General features: G+C 44.0%; 1 protein-coding gene across 3 annotated transcripts in view; it reads right to left on the reverse strand.

Moving 5' to 3' along the window:
• ASTN2 (astrotactin 2) overlaps positions 1-21,068 on the reverse strand; it is a 1,028,625-nt gene that overhangs the window by 602,151 nt on the left and 405,406 nt on the right. For all 3 annotated transcript variants that reach the window (XM_068974208.1, XM_068974207.1, XM_068974206.1), the window contains one exon: positions 13,320-13,466. In XM_068974208.1, coding sequence (XP_068830309.1) covers positions 13,320-13,466 — 147 coding nt within the window. The remainder of the gene's footprint in view (positions 1-13,319; positions 13,467-21,068) is intronic.

The raw sequence follows: 21,068 nt of genomic DNA on the forward strand, positions 1-21,068 counted from the left end.
AGTGGCGCCAAGTAGCCTTTGACTCCTTCCCCTCCTTGGCTCCTCCTTACAATGAACTGCTAAGCTTCCTTGCTCCAGTTGTATGCTGCTGCTGCTGCTGCTAAGTCACTTCAGTCGTGTCTGACTCTGTGTGACCCCAGAGACGGCAGCCCACCAGGCTCCCCTGTCCCTGGGATTCTCCAGGCGAGAGGACTGGAGTGGGTTGCCATTGCCTTCTCTAGCTCCAGTTGTATAGGACTCCCTTATCTTCACTCTCACTTCTCTCTCTCTTTTTTTTTTTTTTTTTCACATTATTGTCTGCACTGGGTCTTTGTTGCAGCATCCGGGCTTCCTAGCTGTGGTGCATGGGCTCCAGAGGATGTAGGCTCAGTGGCGGCACATGAGTTTAGTTGCCATGTTTATGTGGAATATTGGACTTCCTGGGAGGCGCAGTGGTCAAGAAGCTCCCTGCCAGTGCAGGAGATGCAAGAGATGTGGGTTTGATTCCTGGGTCTGGAAGATCCCCTGGAGTAGGAAATTGTGAGCTGCTCCAGTACACTTCCCTGGAAAATTCCATGGACAGAGGAACCTGGTGAGCTACAGTCCAGGCTGAGCACACGTGTACACAGACACACATACGTGGGATATTAGTTCCCCAACCAGGGAATGAACCCATGTCTCCTGTGTTGGAAGGCAGATTTTTAACCACAGACCACTGGGAAGTCCTTCCCTCTTACTGCTTGTTCATACATTAGCAGATAGACCAAATGTAACAACCCCCTAATAAGTTGCTTGCCTTCTGTCTTGGCCCCTCAGACTCAGCTTCTGCACTGCGGTCAGTCCATCCACAGGTCTGTATTGAATCCTGAGCGTGTACTGGAGATTCCACAAGAACAAGACACCTAGAACTCTTGCTCTTAGGGGTTTAAAGTAGCATTATCAGAGGCTGCTATTTTCCAAGTCTCAACTGTGTGCCAAGACCTTGTCCAGTGCTTCATATATAATCATTCTATTGTACTTGGAGGTGATTTACTGTTATCATCCCTATGTCAAAGATGAGTAAACAAAAGGTTTAGAAATTAACTAACTAATTCCATGCTACATAGCTAGGGAATATTGGAGACAGGTATTGAACTCAGAGTGTGTGAATCTACAGCCCAGACTCTTAACCAAATTAGACATCAAATAAGGAATGGTGAATGTATTAAGTGTAGAAAAAAAGTTCAGGATCACACCATAGGGAGACCTATCTTACAACAGGAGAGACTGATGAAGATGATGATGTCAATAAAAACTAGTATTACCCAGTGTTTCCTACCTGCCAAACATTCTACTAAATAGCAGTAAGATATTATCTCATTTAAATTTCCTAAGCGGGAGTTATTAATATTATACCCACTCTACAGATTAAGAAATACACCAGAGGTTTAAGTAACATGTTACAACATCAAATAACTATTAGTAGAACCAGCAGTTGAGCCCAGATATATCTGGCTCTATAGCCTGAGCTCTGAATTAACATACTGCATTGCCTTTTAAGCAACACAAAAGCTTAACACTTTAAGCTATTCACACGTCCTTGCTTAAAGCTCTTCAGCAGCTTCATGACCCTCAATCACTTCCAGGGGAAAAGCCTGACACAGAAACCTCTGCTTTTCTCACTTGCTCCTTCTGGTAGACTTGCGCAAGCCTCATGGATCCCAGATGCTCTGGATTCTCTCTGCTCTCCTGCCACACCTTCGCTCACACTGCTGCCTCTACCAGGAAGGTCATCCTTCTTGTCCTCACTCCCTCTCTCCATCTCCAACAGAGTATAGAGTTTCACTTCAATCCCCGTCCATCCAGCTTCCTCCGATGGGACAAATCCAAGGCGAAACGAATCCTCTGGCTCCCTGAACGTTTACCCAGATCTGTCCAGTGGAAAACACCAGGCTTCCCCGGCAACCTCGCTGATTCTTATCTGTATGTCCCTTCTGGTCCAGATTATGATATGCCTTCGATCACTGTCTTTGACTTCATAGATATTCTATCACTTTAAATAGTAAGTGTAATCCCTTTCAGGGGTAAGCTTAGCATTTACAGAGCATCTATTCGAGGCTATTTTCATACTACTTTCTATTTCAACCTCATCAACGCCCTGTGCAGTAGAGGCGAAAAGCTGTACTTTTATAGATGGTGAAGCTGATAGTTCCAAGATGCGAGGTGACTTGTCCAAGATCCATAGTTAGTAAGTGGAGGAGTGCAGATTTGTGCTGGAGGTTTTCGGCTAACCCTGGAGAAGGAAATGGCAACCCATTCCAGTGTTCTTGCCTGGAGAATTCCAAGGGCAGAGGAGCCTGACAGGCTACAGTTCATGGGGTCGCAAAGAATTGGACATGACTGAGCAACTAACACTAAGGCTTTCTGCTTTCACATCTTGCATCCTTTCCCCTCCCTCAGGTTCCTTCAGAGCTGATAGTATCTGAGTGAGTTCCAGAGTGTGGGTCCTGGCACTGAGCAGACAGCAGTGTCAGATGGCAGTCCTGCTTGGTGGATTCACTGGTAAAGTCCAAATGAGATCAGGGTGAGATCAGGGGAGGGAAGCCAGGGAAACTTCAGGAGTAGTCCAGGCTCTGGGGATGGTTCCAGCTAAGGGTGAGTTGCCCAGGGACTTAAGCGAAGCTTCAGGAAGTTGCCAACAACTCCCTTCCCTCCAAAACAATAAATAAATAAATAAAAAGAAAAACAAACCAAGGCGATGCCACTGTAGATATATTTGGCTTAGATAATCTAGAGGGGTGGCTAGGAAGGAAAGCCAAACAGCAAGGCTCTGCTGGGCAGAGACTGGGGGTGGATAGGGTGGGGGTGGTGAGGAACGAGCAGGGGGAGGCAGAGAAGCAGAGGGGAGGCACAGGTTTTAATGATTCCTCCCATCTCATCATTTCCTTCTGAACATGACACATCCTCCCCCTCTCACTGGCATCTGAGATGCTCAAGGGCCCTCGGCAGCTGAAGCTGGGAGTTAGAGACCGAGAGGCATCTTTTCCACCGCAGCCCCGCTACCCACTGCTTTCTGCTTCACACTTGCATCCCAGGGAGCCTGTGGTCCCTGCACATGCTTGGCTGTGATCCTTCTAAGCTTTCTTCAAATGGCAACTTGTGGGCTGTGAAAGGTTTGCTCAGCTGCCTGTGCTCCCAAGATCCCTGCTCAGGAGGCTGCCTGGCTACAGACTGTCCCAAAAAAGAGTAGAAAAATAGAGGACTGAGATGCTAAGGGGATTGTTTCATAAGGTCTCCGGAGGCCACAAACCCAGTGGGATGAGTAAAGGGGGACTCTGAACCCCAGTATTTCTCATTCTCCTGTTAGAATATGAGACGAGGGAGGAATTTTAAGTACCACCTTTTTCCATTTCTCCCATTTTACAATGTCAAAACCTAGAAAAAGTCTAGAGAAATAGAGAGTTGCCCAAAGTCCAGGTGAATTCGTGGACTAGCTAGAACCCAACCTTGTCACTGAATAATTCTCTGTCTACCACATCTCATGGTTGCTAATTTGTAACAATTCTGCCCATCCCCTTACTGCCTGTGTGATGCTGAAGTGGTCACATAAACGCCCTCAGCTTTAGTTTCCCTTAAATTTACAACGGGGAAAATGCCTGGATCTACTACTGGTAGATTCCATGTTGGAGATCCCCTGGTGGCTCAGATGGTAAAGAATCTGCCTGCAGTACAAGAGACTCGGGTTCGATACCTGGGTCAGGAAGATCCCCTGGAGAAGGGAATGGCAACCCACTTCAGTATTCTTGCCTAGAGAATTCCATGGACAGAGGAGCCTGGCGGGCTACAGACCATGGGGTCGCAAAGAATCGGACAGACTGAGCGACTAACACACTACATGTAGTAATAGAATTAAATGAGGTAATGCTTTGCAAAGCACTCAGCATGAGGCCCGGTGCTTAGCAATGTTCTCTAAATGTTACCAATTCACAGCGCTGTTACGATCACAATCACAATCAATTGCTGGAAGGCTTAAACACCCCCCCCCCCCCCCCCGCCCCAGAAGCCTGTGTCACACATCACCCACCTCCAGGGAACATCAGTGGCCCAAGACCCAACTCAGGTAGTGCCTCCTGCCTCCTCAAGACCTCCTGCCCTTGGCACCCCATCTCCAGCCTGGGCTACTCGGCTGGCCCCCCTCTGTTTCCCAGAGAACCCAGTGTGTACCCCTTTGAGATGTTTACCACACTGCTTGCCTATGTCATCTTCTTGGCAGTGTCTCACTACCACCAAGTTGGGGGAGGCCAGAGAGGGTGTTTTATCTATCTCTGCAACCCCAGCATCAGAGCAGGCTGCGGAGGCTGATGAACTATATTTGTTGACCACAGGAAGGAGGGAGGAAGGAAGAAAACAGACACTATATATGAATCAGGAAGAGGTGTTGCTATTACTGAATTTTTAACTAATTTCCTCCTTGGGGCCAAGTTAAGCCTCTCTAAATCTGTACCTTCTACTTACCTGGCCATACCTATGAAGACCTCTCCCCAGCTTCTTTGTCACCTTCATAAATAATAATACACTGAACAAACCGAAAGGGAAAGCACAACATTCTCACCATCAGATCTGTTCTCACAGCTGGTCAAGTACTTCCACACTCATCAAGCTCACTGACAAATGATTTGAGGCAAGAAGCATTAACAGTGCTTTTAGATGAGAAAAATAAGAGTCAGGGCAGGTCAATTAATATGTCCAAGGTCACAAAGGAGAAATCAGAAGAACTGGCAATAGAAGTCACATCCCTTGGACCACAGGTCAACGCCCCTAACCTCTGTACCACGCGCACTTCTCTACCCCAGCACTGCACCCTTGCCGTAACACTATACCACTTTGCAAACGCCAAGCCAAGAATTATAAACATCTAACTCTACATCCTTTAGCTCCATCCCATCAAAGCTCCCACCTGCCTTTCTCTCCTCCTAGTCAAAAAGTCAAAGTGGCCTTCTGCTCACAACAGAAGAATAGAATTATTAATGCCAATAAATTGAAATGCCCTACCCCTTGCCACCACTCTCTGGCCCCAGTTCCTACTAATATATTTTTGGACTCGATCTGCTATCAAAACACAGAAATTAGTCTCCAATTTTAGATGTCAAACTCAGTTATCCCTTCTGTTAAGAAGAGAAATCAGTAACAGTTCATCCTGGTTGGAAGCCAAGCTAACACCGTAGCACAATGTGTCATTAAAAATCCCAACCCAACTATCTGTTGTGGTATCTTTAAAAGCTTGAGCCTGTTCAGGTTCTTGGAATGGTTCTATGGGCTTTGTTCTCTCTCAAGTTCCCTGTCATCCTTAACCTGGGGATCAGTTACTACTTAAGGAAGAAAAGGCTTTGATGCATTTTTTCCTTCCATGATTTTGTGGATTTAGACTTTTCTAATGAAGAGAGTTGATGAAAGAAAAAAAAAAAGGGGGGGGGGTCGGAATTCCACTCTAAGGGGTCTCCACAGCTCCCAGCACCAGCTCCAGGCCATTGCTAAGCAAGTTGTCCATTAAGTACAAGAAGAGGGAAAAGGGAAAAAGTTTTCGCAGTTTATAATTATATTACCAGTTTCATTACAGATCTCATTTTAATTCTGACTGAAACCTCGCCTTGCCTTCTCCCGCACTCTCTCACGTATAGTTATTAACTCTGGGTTGGAGTTCAACCTGTTCTTCCTGATTTCAGCATATTAATATGGTTTATTGGCATTTCATTGCCACCTCCTCCCTGGGTGTTCTGAATCTCAGCTCAATTTATAGTTTCCCTTCTTCCTGGGCTCTGGGATAAAGCCTGTTTCACTGTGGTGTTGGGGAATGGGGGGCATGATGTGAGTTTGATTGGCGCTTCTTATCTTTGGGGATGGGAACTAAAACCTTGGGGAGTGAAGTCAATTATAAGAAGAGGAGGCAGCCTCAGATTTCATGCACTGTCATGCGTCAGAACGTAGCCTCTCAGAGCCTCTGCGTCCACCTGCCTGCTCCCTCTGCCTTCATTCATTTCCCTGCCATCACTGTCGTATCGTATACCTATGGAGTCAGAATCTCCGTTAGGCTTCACAGGAATTCAGGACATGAATAAATGGTGGCTTTGCCCTGGAGGAAATTTCAGTCTGGCTATTCCAATCACTTCATTTATTTACTTATTTTCACTCTACCAAAGCCTTGGAGGGGCACGCTGTTTTGGATGCTGTCCGGAATATAACATGCAGAACAAGCAAAGGTGAGGTCAGTCCTTCAGGAGCTCACAACTTAGGGGGTGAGCCCAATATTAACTAGGTGAGAATATCACAAATAGAAAAGCATGCAATCAAAGAACAGAGCAGGGCTCAAGGAGAATGAACAGTTATGGGCCCAACAGAGGCTATGACATGAAAAAGGAAGGTCAATCACTGTTGAGTAAATGAAATTTGTCTCAAGGAAACTGAGGAGGTGAGAGCAATTTTCTGAAAGTGAGAACAACATGTGCAAAGGCCTTGAGGCAGGAGACAACCAAAGATATTCAAGGAGACAACTGGAGAGAGACTGGTAAAAGGTGAGGCTGGGGAGGAAGGTGGGGCCTGATTTTGCTGGAACTTAAAGGCCATGTTGAAGCGTTCAGTCTTTATAACAAGTACAAGAACAATAAGAAGTACTTAAACATGAATCTGCCACCAATACAGTATTGTAAAGTAGAAATAAGAATAATACTACATTTCTTAAAAAAGGAAAAGAAAAAAGAAGTACTTAAACAGTTTTATGGCAGGATGCAACATGTTGAGATTTTCCATTTTAAAAGATAGCTCTGTTTTCAATGTTGTGAAAAGACTGGAGAGATGCTTGATTTAACACAGGAGGCCAGTTCTTAGGATCAAGGCAGTTGTAACAATGACATATGCGTAACAATAACAGTGATGGAAATTAGACCACGGGGTTATTAGAAAGGTACAAATATAGTTCTATGCAATTTTCAAGGAAGGGGTGATTATTTCTGATGGGTGTTTTCTTTGAAGAAGTTTTAGGGGTTTTGTTGAAGAAGTTTTTTTGGAGAAAGGAGGAAATCAGACACGAGGAGGCATGCACTACATCGGAATGAGGACATGCAAGGCACAGCAGGCTATCTGCCTAAATGCCATGAAGTGTGTGCAAAGGGAAAGGGCAGAGGTCATCTTGAAGAGCACCTTTACACACGACATGCTCCATGGTACTCAACGGTCTGAAATAGAGACTGAATATTACAGAACAAAGCTCCAGATGACCCCAGGGAGCAAGATGACCAGGGACCTCCTCTCTTTAGACAAGTTGCTTGGCGGTTTGTGACTAAGCAGTCACCTTCAGTGTGGTGTAATTTCCACTTCCAAGAATTGAAACGACTTCTCCCATGTATTCAAATCACTGCACACTTGCTCCGAAGTCAATTACGAACCTCGTTCCTCATTAACGGCACGGCCACACATTAGCTCACTCTCTTGGGTGGAAAGGCATAAAGCAGGGGTGCAAGCGAATAAATGTAGAGCGAGATTCATTGTATATAATGTGTTCAAAAGCAGCTACACATGGGGCATATTAATGAACCAGGGCATCCTAATGATGAATGTTTCCACTTGATGATGTCATAGGCTGGTAAGGAACCCATAATCCCCAATTTCTCAATCACAGGGAACAGAGAAGACATGAATACTACCTCAGTTCAACCCCAAAGTTAATGCTAAGACATTAACTTGACCTTAACAAATAGATATTTTTGCAGGAATATTTATGCCAAATGAGCATATCAACATAAAAGAACACAGTTTGTGTTGAGGTTAAAATGAAAGTGTTAAGTCACTCAGCTATGTCTGACTCTTTGCAACCCCATGGATTATAGCCCACCAGGCTCCTCTGTTCATGGGATTTTCCAGGCAAGAATACTGGAGTAAGTAGCCATTCCCCTCTCCAGGGGATCTTCCCGACCCAGGGATGGAACCCAGGTCTCCTACATTGCAGGCAGATTCTTATGATATGCTCACCAATGAGCATATCAACATAAAAGAACAAAGCCTGTGTTCCACAGAGGGGTATATTTAGTCAAGAGACATCACTGGCCATAACTCACCCCTGAGTCTCACTCCATTTCTGAGCCTGGTCAAAGAATGAGTGCTACTCAGGGATGAAACAGTAAAGAATAAACAAACATACTCCAAAGGCCCTAAGACTTTTAATGTTGTAAAAATTTATATTCTGGTAAAATGGCTCCAATTTAAACTATTTGGTACCATAGCCAAACATATTCCTTTACTTTCCTTGTGTGGCTTCATAGAAACGTGGTCATCTATTTTCAGGAAATTCCCTATGATGGGGAACTCATTACCTTGCAATGACCCCATTCTGATATTAAAAAGTATTATCACAACTACTAACAGTAATACAATTTATTGAGCCATTACTAGATCTCAGGTACTGAGCTAAAAGTCTTACGAGCATTATTTCATTTATTCTTCACAATAACTCTATGAGATAAATACGACTATTATCCCCTCCTTTATAGATGAGACTAACGCCTGGAAAGTGGAGATATTTTTGGACTAATACTCAATTTTCTCCCATCTCTGACCACCCGCATAACCCATATAGCTCTAATTTTGCTTCCTGGGGACTTTTAGAACAAGCCTGCTCCCTTTTCAAGACAAATAATAACTGTCGTGGTCATTTTTGTGAAGCCGTGGAGTGTGGGAAAAGCATGGATAAGGGGTTTAGGTTGGCTTGGGCTTGCATAGCTTGCTTCACTTCTGTGCGTTAATCTGGCTAAATCTCTTAACATCTCCAAAACCTACCTTCCATGTATGCAAAAAGAGGATGCTAAATCCTGCCTCACAGTTCTGCTTTGAGAATTAAATTAGTAACTTTATGTAAGGTGTTCTGAACACTGCATATTCATAACAGATATGCTCAATAATTCCAAGTCCACTTTTTGTCTGAGTTCCTTAAACACTTCTTACAGAATGATTTTCTTCCATCATTTCCTTAAGAAGCCATTACATATTGACAATGTTTTTCCAATCTCTTGGCTGCAAGTCCTTTATCTTGGATGTCTTCCAATATATCATTGACCTTCTTAAAGTACAATTGCCAGAACAAAACAGAACAGAAAACTCTAGGCATAGTGGTATCTATCTACACTAGAGTGGAACCATTTCATCTATTTAATCTAGACAACTTATTCCTTTAAAAGTTGTGTCTTCTACTGGATTATTATACAGCCAGGATCTTGGGTGAACATATCCTAACATACACTGGAAGCCCCAAGAATTGAAGAAACTAAATTCTCAACTCATATGAGTTCTTGATGTTAACCAATATCTATTTATCAATAATGTTACCTGTAGGGCAATTTAGATGAAGCCCAAATCCATGTGATAAGAGCTGCTTTGTTATGAAGCATGGGGACCACTCACATGATATTCAGTCTTATTGGCAATCACTGGACTTGCACTATGAGGCAGCTCCATAAATTAGCATGGATCAAGTCAAAGATGGAAGAAAACAAAGCCCTTTATGAGGGCTGCAAGAGGTCTCAAGGAGTTATTACCCTGTTAGAGGAAAGGAAAGTAACACTTACAGAAATATTGATGCAGCTCTCAAACTTCTGATAAGGGACCTCCTCGAGTTCTTGTTAAGACCATTAACGCTTGGGATCTACTCATAGAGAATACGGTTCACTAGTTCTGGGGATCATGAGACACTTGGGTTGTCTAATCTAAATGCAGATCACTTACAGGCCACAGCTGAAAAATCAATGCTAAATCCAGTCAATTTGGACACATACCTAGCCCATCTCTTCACTAGGTGCTTAGCAGAGCAAAAAGCCACCAGTGGCCTTCAGAAGGCCCAGACAAAGGAAAGGGTGATATCTGCCAAGGGCTTGGATGGGGACTCTGTTAGTATTTATTGCTCTTGCCAGCTGGGCTCTGGACAAGTACTGACCTTTTTGTGTAATGGGCAGAAAGTACCAAGTACAACTATGTTGTAACACAAGTACAGAATCCATTATTTCCCCCCTGAAGACCAAACCCATTACTCAGCCACCTTCAACACTTCAGCACCATGGACAGCCCAAAGACACGTGGTTGACTGAGCACTCTAACCGTTGGCGGCAGTTTGGCAGCTTAAGCTTCATGGGGAAAGGTGAGAACCGTGAGAGCTGCCTTGGCCATGGTCCTTGGGTGGCCTCATCTTGATGGATTCCCTCCCATTTGATGGGGATTGCTCTCACCATGATAGGCCTCACTATGACAGTGTTGCTGCTTATAACTCAGCCAGTGGCCTTGGGTGGGTGGGGGGGGGGCTATATTTCTGTTTGGCTGTATAAACATATGTTTTAAAAAAACACTGATTTATATACACGCAATCTGCATTCTTTATGTATGCTATATCTGACTGCATTTACAAATATTAATGCCAAGTGATGGTAAGGGTTCAAGGAAATAGGTACCACTGTCATCACTTCTCCTCTTGCCTCTCTGCAAAACATTCTCATATCCTATTTCCAGAAATCACAGTTAGAAACCCTACCAACTTCCATACATACGTCTTTTTTTTTCTTTGTTAGATCATGTCCTACCCTCATGGGAAGCAGATTTTTTAGAAAGCATATAGTTGGGAGATAGGAAAATCAAAGGATCACCCTATCCTTGAAGAAAATGGCAAAACTATCGTGATGTCAGAATGAGGCCAGAGATAAGTCAGACAGAGAAAGACAAATACTGCATGATAGCACTTTAATGTGAAATCTAAAAAAGACAACAAATGAGTGACAAGAACAAAAAAGAAACAGACTCACAGATGAGAGAGAGAGAGAGAAAAAAAAACAAACAGTGGTTACCAGAGGGGAAAGGAAAAGGGGAAAGGGAAAGATAATGGGAGGGGATTAAGAGGTATGAAGTACTACATACAAGATAAATAAGCCATAAGGGTATACAGTATAACATAGGGAATATAGCCAGTACTTTACAATAACTGTAAATGGGATGTTGTCTTTAAAAATTGTTAATTACTATGTTGTGCACCTGAATCTTTTGTAATATTGCACATCAACTATATGTCCATAAAAATAATTCTAAAAATTTAAAGTAGGGGCTAGTTCACTATGGTGAAGAAGGAGCAATCACAGGATGCTTTAGTAAAAGTCAAGGTGTTTCAGGGAAAGGAGGTGGAAGTTCCTCTTTGGACAGAACATACTGAACAAATGAGTGCTATGCTGTAAACACTGTAACTTAAAAATTATAGATAAAATTGAGTTGCAATGGCACAAGGGGGACAAATATACAGTAAGGCTCTCAAAAACATCTAATATATATCCAACAGAAAAAGAGTAAAAAAAAATAATGGTACTCCCTTGGTGCTTAAGTCAGAAGGGTGGTTATCCATGGGAGGGGATTCACTGGGAGGGGGTGTAAGGAAGCTGATGGTTCTGGTAATGTTTTATGTTTGATCTGGGTGAATTCATGTAAAAATTCATTAAGCTGCATACATAATATGTCTTCTTTATTATATTTATGGTAACTTTTAATACATTTAAAAATAATATTAATACTAATAAGGACCTACTGCATAAGACAGGGACCTTCACTCTGTAATAACCTATATGGGAAAAGAATCTGAAAAAGAGTGGTGTGTGTGTGTGTGTAATTCAGTTTGCTGTACACTTGAAACTAACGCAACATTGTAAATCAACTATACTCCAGTAAAGATTAATAACAGAAAAGAAGATGCAGTACATGCAAGCAACGGGATAAGACTCAGCTGTAAAAAAAGAAGGGAATAATGCCATCAGTATCAAAATGAATACCACCAGAGATACTCATCCTACGGGAATTCAGTCAGAAAGACGAATATCATTTGATATCACCTACATACGAAATCTGAAATGCAACACAAATGAGCTCATCTATAAAACACAAACAGACTCACGGATAAAGAGAACAGATTGTTAGTTGCCAAGGGGGAGGGGGTCGGGAAAGCAAGGCGTTGGGAGGTGGGGTTAGCAGATGCAAACTCTTATTATAGAATGGACAGACAACAAGATCCTACTGTTTACAGGGAACTATATAAAGCATCTTGTGATAAGCCATAATGGAAATGGATATTAAAAATGCATGCGCATATGTATTCTAAGTTGCTTCAGTCATGTCTGACTCCTTGTGACACTATGGACTATAGCCTGCCAGGTTCCTCTGTCCATGAGGATTCTCCAGGCAAGAATACTGGAGTGGGTTGCCATGCCCTCCTCCAGGGGATCTTACCAACCTAGAGGTCTCTTACCTCTCTTGCACTGACAGGCAGATTCTTTACCACTAGCGCCACCTGGGAAGGCCCATAAAAATGTGTGTGTGCATGTGTGTATACACAATTTTATATATAGATGTATATATGTATGTATGTATCTTTGCTGTACAGCAAAATTTAACACAACATTGTAAATCAACTATACTTCATTAAAAAAAAAAACTCTTTTCCCAAATGGAAGAGTATAGAGAAAAGCAATTCTTCTGTAATGTATAAAAAGGAAAAGTTATAATACATGTGTTATAAATTGTAAAAAAAAAAAAATAATAATGCCAAACGTTTGGGGAAACACATCACATTCTGCTGGATGTACGAAACTGGAACCATTTTCTGGAGGGCACTTTAGCAATAGATATCAAGTGCCTTAATCAGTTTCTTGGACCATGCTTTGCGAATGACTACAGCAACTACCATGTCTCATTAATTCAAATTAATTGGGTGAAGAGTAAATGGTAGGATATAATATGCTTGTAAAGTACATTTACAGGGAATGAGATATGAATATAATCCAGGACACTCAAGGAAGTTTCCACAAAGCTCATACAGTCTTCTTTGTCATACTTTTTAATGAGCAAAGACTGTTTTTTTTTTGGGGGGGGAGTGGCATATTTAGCTAGGAATAGCAAATTCTGGGAGATAGCGAAGGACAGGGAAGCCTGGCATGCTGTGGCCCACAGCGCTGCAAAGAGTTGGACGTGACTGAGTGACTCAACAACAGCAGGATGCACAAGCTTGATAAGAAACAGTAGGTTCTCTGATGTGCTCGATCTTTCTGCAAACTCACGTCTGAATTCTTTATTAACAAACCTTATCCTTGCCCATGGAACAAAAGCAGTCTTTCGTTGTGTTAAATAACCCAGGATTCTAAATGATGAAGACCTCTTTTAAGGTCTTTGGACGCTCTCCCTAGTTTTGGCAACACCATTCTGAGGCTGGGAACATTCAAGGAGGGAATGTTCATGGGAAACATCCGACCAGCCAGGTGCCTAGCCGGCGTGGGGCGTCTCTAACGCTCAGCTCTTACCGTCTGCGATGAAGTGCTCGGGCACATGCAGCGTCACCTTCACCGTGAGGGGACAGGACATCTGACTGCCACACACCATGGCCAGGACACAGGAGCTCACGGCAATCAGCGTCAGGGCCGTCTTGTTCACTGGGCTTTTCAGCAAACCTGTAAGAGGAACACACACAAAGATACGTAAGTCCCCAAGGTGAGGAAACAGGAGGAGCCTGGGGCTTGGGAATCCTGTTGATTTCCAAATGGGCAGCAGGAAAAAGAAACCACATTCCCCAGTCTCTGCGCTTGCAATGACATCTCGTGGTCCCTTGTCGAGTCTTTTTTTTTCTTTTTTCTTTTCTTTCAATTGTATTTTTTTTTTAAGTTTTAATTGAATCTAACTTTTTTTTTTTTTTTTAATGTTCTATTCTTTTGGCCAAGAGGCATGTGAGATCTCAGCTCCCTGACAAGGGATTGAACCTGTACCCCCCTGCATGGGAAGGCAAAACCTTAACCACTGTACTGCCGGGAAGCCCCTTTTTGGATCTTTAACCCACTGCATAATAGGTTTATTATCCCTTTTGGTATTAATGAAAAGAAACAAATTTCCTCAAAATTGTGGCAATTTTCACTCCCCTCCAAATTAGACTAGTCATTCTTAATACTTAGATGATATTAAATTTTCTACTCTCTTTAGAAGCAATTGAGAAGATGCTGTGTTGTTGAACTCATAGGGCCAAGGGGAAGGAGCATGGGCTTTGGAGTTTGACCATTATGAGTTCAAACCTGGGGTTCAGTCCTCACTGGCTGTGGTTTCATTTTTGAACCTCAGTTTTCTTGTGCGAATGATGAGGATAATAATAAAAGTTCACAAGTGCCGGTGATTATCACGTGGCATGGTGTATATATAATGTCTGTCATCTAGAACGGTTTTACATACTGTTTGAGGCTGATCAGTTCAAGTTAATTTCCCAAGCATTTACTGATGACCTACTATGTGAGACACACACAGAGCAGAATAAGAATAGTTCTTGCTCTTCAAGAGCTTACAGGCTAGGGGCAAAGGCAGGCTTGTACATGCACGCTAAGTCGCTTCAGTTGTGTCCGACTCTTTGTGACCCTATGGACTGTAGCCCACCAGGCTCCTCTGTCCATGGGATTCTCCAGGCAAGAATATCGGAGTGGGTTGCCTCCTCCAGGGAGGAGGGGATCTTCCCAACACAGGGACTGAACCTGCACCTCTTACGTCTCCTGCACTGGCAGGTGGGTTCTTTACCACTGACCACCTGGGAAGCCCAAAGGCAAGCTTATCCGCAGCTAATTAGAATCTAAGGCAAGTTGTGCTAAGAGCTACTAGAGAGGGCACAGGAGAGCAGCGGGGGATGGGGGGGGGAGTTGCTTGAGAAAACTAAATACAGCCTCACGGACGCAGTAGAATGAGTAGATAGATCGGATCTGCATGGCAAGGAGAGCCAGCAAAGAAATTCTGTGGACTATGTCGGGAGCCCACACTGGATCTCATTATTCAGGCTCTACTCTTCACATTTAATTTCAAGGCTTTGATTACCACTTCTAAAGCAATGTTTCCCAAAATTCTATTATCCTCTGGACTCTTATCTGGAGCAAACCTTGATGCCCAAACCTCCCAGACCTCTCTCTCTGAAGATCCCACAGGCATGACAAAATGACATGTTCAACATTGGACACATTCCCTTCTCCTAAAAGCCTCCTCCTTTTCCTGGTCTCCCCAGAGTATTGAAAGCACCGTCATTTAAACTGGCCGGAAACCTCGATGTCGTCTTTCAGTCTTCCGTCTTCCTCCTCCACAGCATTTAAAGAGCATGCAGTCCTCTGTATTCTATGCCCCTAGCATCTCCTCTATTGTCTGCTTGTGAGATGAGGGAGGTATGGGCACATTTTCGCTCCCCACTTGCTGGTGGAACCCCTTGAGCTGTTATACAGCATCTGGCCATAGGATGTGGTCCATGCTGATTAGCCTGGCAGGTATCTGGGGCTCACGGTGGGCCCCTCCACTCATGCCTTCTGTTACTCTCTCCTACCCAGCTAGCCAGGTGCTGGCTACAGTGATGCCACAGTGAGCACTCTCCATCATGTTCCCATTAGCATGGGAGCTATTTGTAGAAGTTAAGTCCACTTGTTTTCTTGTCTCCCATCCCTTACTGAGATTAATGATAAATGTGAATTCCTCTCCCTCTAGAGAGATTTGTCTGCATTTGCTGGGTTTCTTAAAATATCTTATTCAAACACCAGAATCTAGTAACTCGATGGTAAACTCCTTGAGGGCAGGCATTGTCTTCTGCTCATTACTGTATCCTGATGCTGAGTGCAATGTCTGGAATACGGTAAATAGATTAAAAACAGGTTTAGTCATTCAGTCATGTCTGACTCTTGTGACCCCCACGGACTGTAGCCTGCCATGCTCCTCTGTCCATGGGATTCTCCAAGGCAAGAATACTGGAACGGTTGCTATTTCCTTCTCCAGGGGATCTTCTCGACCCAGCGATTGAACCTGGGTCTCCTGCATCACAGGCAGACTCTTAACCAAGAGTGGCTCTTTATGAGCCACCAGGGAAGCCCATAAGGTAGCGTCTCAGTAAATGCATCATAACGTCCAGAAGTGATGGTAATGATATCAGCAACCAGGCCCTGGCAGTGACCTATCAAAAAGCACAGCAAGCATACACAATCGACACTTAGATGGATGGACCTAATGGATACCCTGAGAGCCCACTCTGGGATTCCTGTATGAGTATCTGTTTTTATTAATAACCGGTGAGCTCCTTGAGGGAAGGGATCCCACCTTCACCATCTTTATGTCTCTCCTGCCAAGTTCACTGCCTAGAACCTAGAAATTAGTTCATTTAAAATAAGGGCTTTATCTTTATTGCCAGTCTTAGAATAAGGCATGGGGTTTCCCTGGTAGGTCAGCTGGTAAAGAATCTGCCTGCAATACAGGAGACCCTGCTTCAATTCCTGGGTCTGGAAGGTCCCCTGGAAAAGGGATAGACTACCCACTCTCGTGTTCTTGGGCTTTCCTTGTGGCTCAGATGGTAAAGAATCCACTTGCAGTGCAGGAGACCTGGGTTCAATCCCTGGGTTGGGAAGATCCCCTAGAGGAGGGCATGGTCACCCACTCCAGCATTCTCGCCTGGAGAATCCCCACGGACAGAGGAGCCTGGTGTGCTACACTTCATGGGGTCACAAAGAGTCAGGCACAACTGAGCGACTGAGCACAGAGCAAGGCAGGGCCTGTGGCAGGTACAAAGACCCACAGAGATGTTATGGGGAGGGAGGTGGGAGGGGGGTTCATGTTTGGGAACACATGTAAGAATTAAAGATATAAAAAAAAAAAAAAAAAAAACAATTCATTATCTGTGGCTGCTACAGTTAGTGAATACCAGTTAAACAGAGGAGTGGTTAAGATAAAAAGATGGTTCTGGTGTCAGGAGATAGAAAATCTCTAAACTTAAAAAAGGACCACATCAAAAACACACTTTTTTCCTCTCATCTGGGACCACAAGTCACAAGAAGCTGTTTCAAACTTTGGTGTTATCAACTGCTCATAACTAAACAGAAGACTCAAGTTAACATCAATGTTTTCTACCAGAAAGGGTATGAACTAGGGCTTGGTGCCTTGTGTAGGTGTTTTCTTAAAAAGGCAACATATTACAACTAGCCTGGATATTTAACAAGACCCTCCCCATCCTGCCCCCAGATAGGAGTTAGAAGCAGCACTGAGCTTCCACTCCAGGCTCCAAAGCGGCTGTTCTGAGAGAAAGAGCACGTGAAGATGAGGCTGACATGAATAAACTCTTGGGACGGTGAACCAGGTCCAGAGCGTAAGCTATAAAAAGTGCCTAGAGGCACCTGGCACTGGGATGTGGACACCCTGGAAGGAAAACGGTGCCCTGTGGGTGGTCCAGCGGGCATCTCTCAGACTGGTTGTTGCAGCAATAGGAAATGGCTGTAATCAAGACATTCTGTCCACTAATTAGCCAGTTATGGATATACCACCCAGGCTCCATGGGGCTGCTTTCTGGTTGGGGGAAGAGAGTTGAGGAGCAGGAGAGGACTTGCTTGGACTAGCTCCCTGGGCCCATGCTGGGCCCTCCATTTAAATCTTCAGAGTAATCCAGGGTCCCTAAGAGTCAATAGGGGACTTCCCTGGTGGTCCGGCGGGTAAGAATCTGACTGCCAGTGCAGGGGACATGGGTTCAATCCCTGGCCTGGGAAGGTTCCACATGCTGCAGGGCAACTGAGCCCATGTACTACAACAACTGCACATGCCCGAGAGCCTGCGCGCAGCAACTGCTGAGCCCATGTGCCCAGAGGCTGTGCTCTGCACAGAAGAAGCCACCGCAGTGAGAAGCTCCTACTCGCTGCAACTAGAGAGAGCCAGCGCACAGCAGTGAGGACCCAGCACAGCCAAAATGAAAAAGCAATATCGTTTTAAGAAAGAGTCAAGGGGTGAGGAGTAGGAGTAAAGTCATATTAGCTTGTTGATCGTTAGTTATCTGGAGAATAGGAATAAAATGACCTTTCCTTCAAGAGTGTTGTAAGACATGAGACAGCAAATGTCAGATGACCAGCACAGTTTCTGGCATAAGACAGACCCTTGGTAAAATGGTCATTTCCAAGCCAGACATTGGTGTTTATCTCATAACTGATAGCAGAAATCAGGACTGACTTACCTCTTTGTCCAATCCATTATCAGAACATACTAGGAACTGAATGATTCTTTATAGAAACTGAAGCCACACAGAGTGGAGTGCGCACGGAGAGTTTTAAGAAGCAGAAGGAGTGGGAGAGAGAATGCAAATGAACGGCATCCTGGGGTAGCCATTTACTCAGAGAAAGCCTGAAACTGCACAGTTGTCTCTGAAGTCCGGGAAGAAGGGAGCACGCACATCAAGTCTGCACTCAGGCCAGATGCCCATGGAGCAGCCACCAGGGCTTGGGGGGTTTCCATGGCAACGGCCCCGGCAGAAACTTCACAATGGGAAGCAAACAGAGGTGACTTTTTTAAGAGTTCTTGGCCTAGGGAACTGATGATCAGCACTTAGCTCTGAGTCGGGACTATAGACAGTGGCAAGGTAGAAACTCTCTCTCCCATAATACACAACTCCCCCTCACCCAGGCTCTGCACTGCAGTGCAAGAGGCAAAGACCTGGAGGGAAGAGAACCTCCATCTGTTTGCTGGTTTCTGCTATCCAGGAGCTATGCCTAACACTTCCATCCATCCATCTACCCATCCATCTTTCCAACAAGTTTTTATTGAATACCAACTCTTCCCTCACACTGTTCTAGTCAAGGGGGGAAAAACAGTAAAGAAAACAGCCAAGGTCCTTGAAGCTAACATTCTAGAGGAGAATTACCTCGTTCAGTCCTTAGAGCAAATTGCTACTACTATCTCTGTTTTGCACAGAACAGTGGGGCTGAGGAATAAAAGCCAAAGGTCATGTCAACTGCGCGTGGCAGAGTCAGGATTAGAACTGGTTCTTTATTTTTGCCATTTATGTTTTAAAATTAATTTCATTGAGTATAGCTTATTTACAATGTTGTGTTAGTTTCCACTGTATGGTAAAGTGAATTAATTACACATTACAAATATCCACTCTTTTTGAGGTTCTTTCCCCATACAGGTCATTACAGAGTACCTTTTTTTTTTTTTTTTTAAACTGAAGCATAGTTGACTGATTTACAGTATTGTGCCAATCTACAGCAAAGTGACTCAGTTATACACACATATACATTACTTTTATATTCATTTTCATTATAGTTTATCACGGAGTATCGAATATATCCTGTGCTACATGGGAGCACCTTGCTGTCTATCCATTCAAATGTAATAGCTTGCATCTACCAACACTGACCTTCCAGTCAAACTCTCTCCCTCCCCACACCCCCCCAGCCCCCCAGCTTGGCAACCACAAGTCTGTCCTGTGTGTCCATGAGTCTCTTTCCGTGTTTTAGATAGGTTCATTTGTGCCAAATTTTAGATCCCACATGTAAGCGGTATCATATGGTACCCATCTTTCTCTGACTTACTTCTCTTAGTATGATTATCTCTAGTTGCATCCATGCACTTCACCACAGAATAAAGGTCCCCGGACAACATCATGCCTTGCGGAGAGAGGATGGTCTTAAGAGCCAGACATGCCTACCCCGGCTCAGCCACAAAAATCTCAGTGTGTCACTTCCCCTTTTTCCTAACCCTAAGAAGACACAAGGTCTCCATCTGAATAAAGAAAAAAATGAGAACCATGATCTTCTTTCAGAACTGATTTGAAGATAAAATAAGACGATGCTTGTAACTAGCTAAAAAAAAAAACACAAAACTCAATAAATGAGAGCTCCAGATCAGAATGTGAGCATCCTTGGAAGGCGAGGGTCACGGTTAGCCCTGGTTACATCCCAGTTTGTAGTTTCCTCCTCACCACTTGCCAGGGAGAAAACTGCATTGTGGGAACAGAATTTCCCCAGGGTGTATTGAGACTGGAGAAACTTAGTAATCGAATTTCCCTTTCATTCTCCCTTCCTCTAACCCCTCAACTCCTCTCAAGGCAGCAGAGAATGGCAAAAAATGCATTACTTGAGAAATTCAACCGGAAATAATGGCATTGTTGATCCACATGCTGCCTATAATTTGGGGTTTGATCGATTCTCAGTTTGGAAATGCCAGGTTGAGAGAGGAAAATCAAATTTACGTTAAACTTGGACTGAATAAATCACGTTTTACAATGAAGAAAATATATCTAACCCCATCAGGCCACTGTGTGTGGAAAACCTAAGGCTGCTATACTGTCACTGATTCCTGCCACCTGGTACCCCGGGGGACGAGAGGCTGGATTCGAAACTGAGAAGTCATTTCTTTCTTTAAGTGGCACATGGAACTGTGGTGAGGGACAGGGGTTCCAGGAACCCAGCCATTAAGGTGAAGGAGCCCCCGGAGTAGAAATGCCAAAGAGGTTTGGTGTAAGATTCTGGATATAGAGATTTAAGTCCAAATTCTTCCCTTTTAGTAGCTTCTAACTTTTGGCTAGTTACCAACATGGGCAGAACCCTGGTCCTCTAATCTATAAAACAACAATGGTAATCCCCAACTGGTAGACAAGTTGTGTGGGTTAAATGAGAGACTGTGATTATAACACTGAACACACACACTCAGGGATCGACATACACTGTCCATGTCATTCCTTTCATCTCAATTCCTTAAAACCCCACCGCCCAACACTCGGCATCTACGTGGATATCAAGAGGTCGTGTGATGCTCTGGCTCAAGTTGGAATTCTGGCTTTTACATCTACCTGCTGGTCCCCATGGGCAAGTCACCTTACTTCTCTAAGCCTCAATGTCCTCATCTGGGAATTGATACGTTCAATAAGAAGTTATTTAATGTGCACCTACTATGTGCCTGCCAATGCAGGAGATGCAAGAGTCACAGGTTCCAACCCTGAAGTTGCGAAGATCCTTTGGAGGAGGACATGGGAACCCACTCCAGTATTCTTGCCTGGAAAATTCCATGGGCCAAGGAGACTGGCAGGCTACAGTCCACGCGGCCACAAAGAGTCGGACATGACTGAGCAACTGAACACACATATATGTGCGTTCACATGCATGCGTTAGGCATCACTTGTTAATTCTCTTCTGAGTCCAGTGTCTGTAAGCACACCTGGATATATTAGGTGCTCAATAAAGGTCTACTGAATGAGTGAATGCATGCTTGAACGTTGTTCCCCTTTCTACCAAGAGGTG

Source organism: Capricornis sumatraensis, chromosome 6 (assembly GCF_032405125.1).
Source record: "Capricornis sumatraensis isolate serow.1 chromosome 6, serow.2, whole genome shotgun sequence".
NCBI classification, from domain to species: Eukaryota; Metazoa; Chordata; class Mammalia; order Artiodactyla; family Bovidae; genus Capricornis; species Capricornis sumatraensis.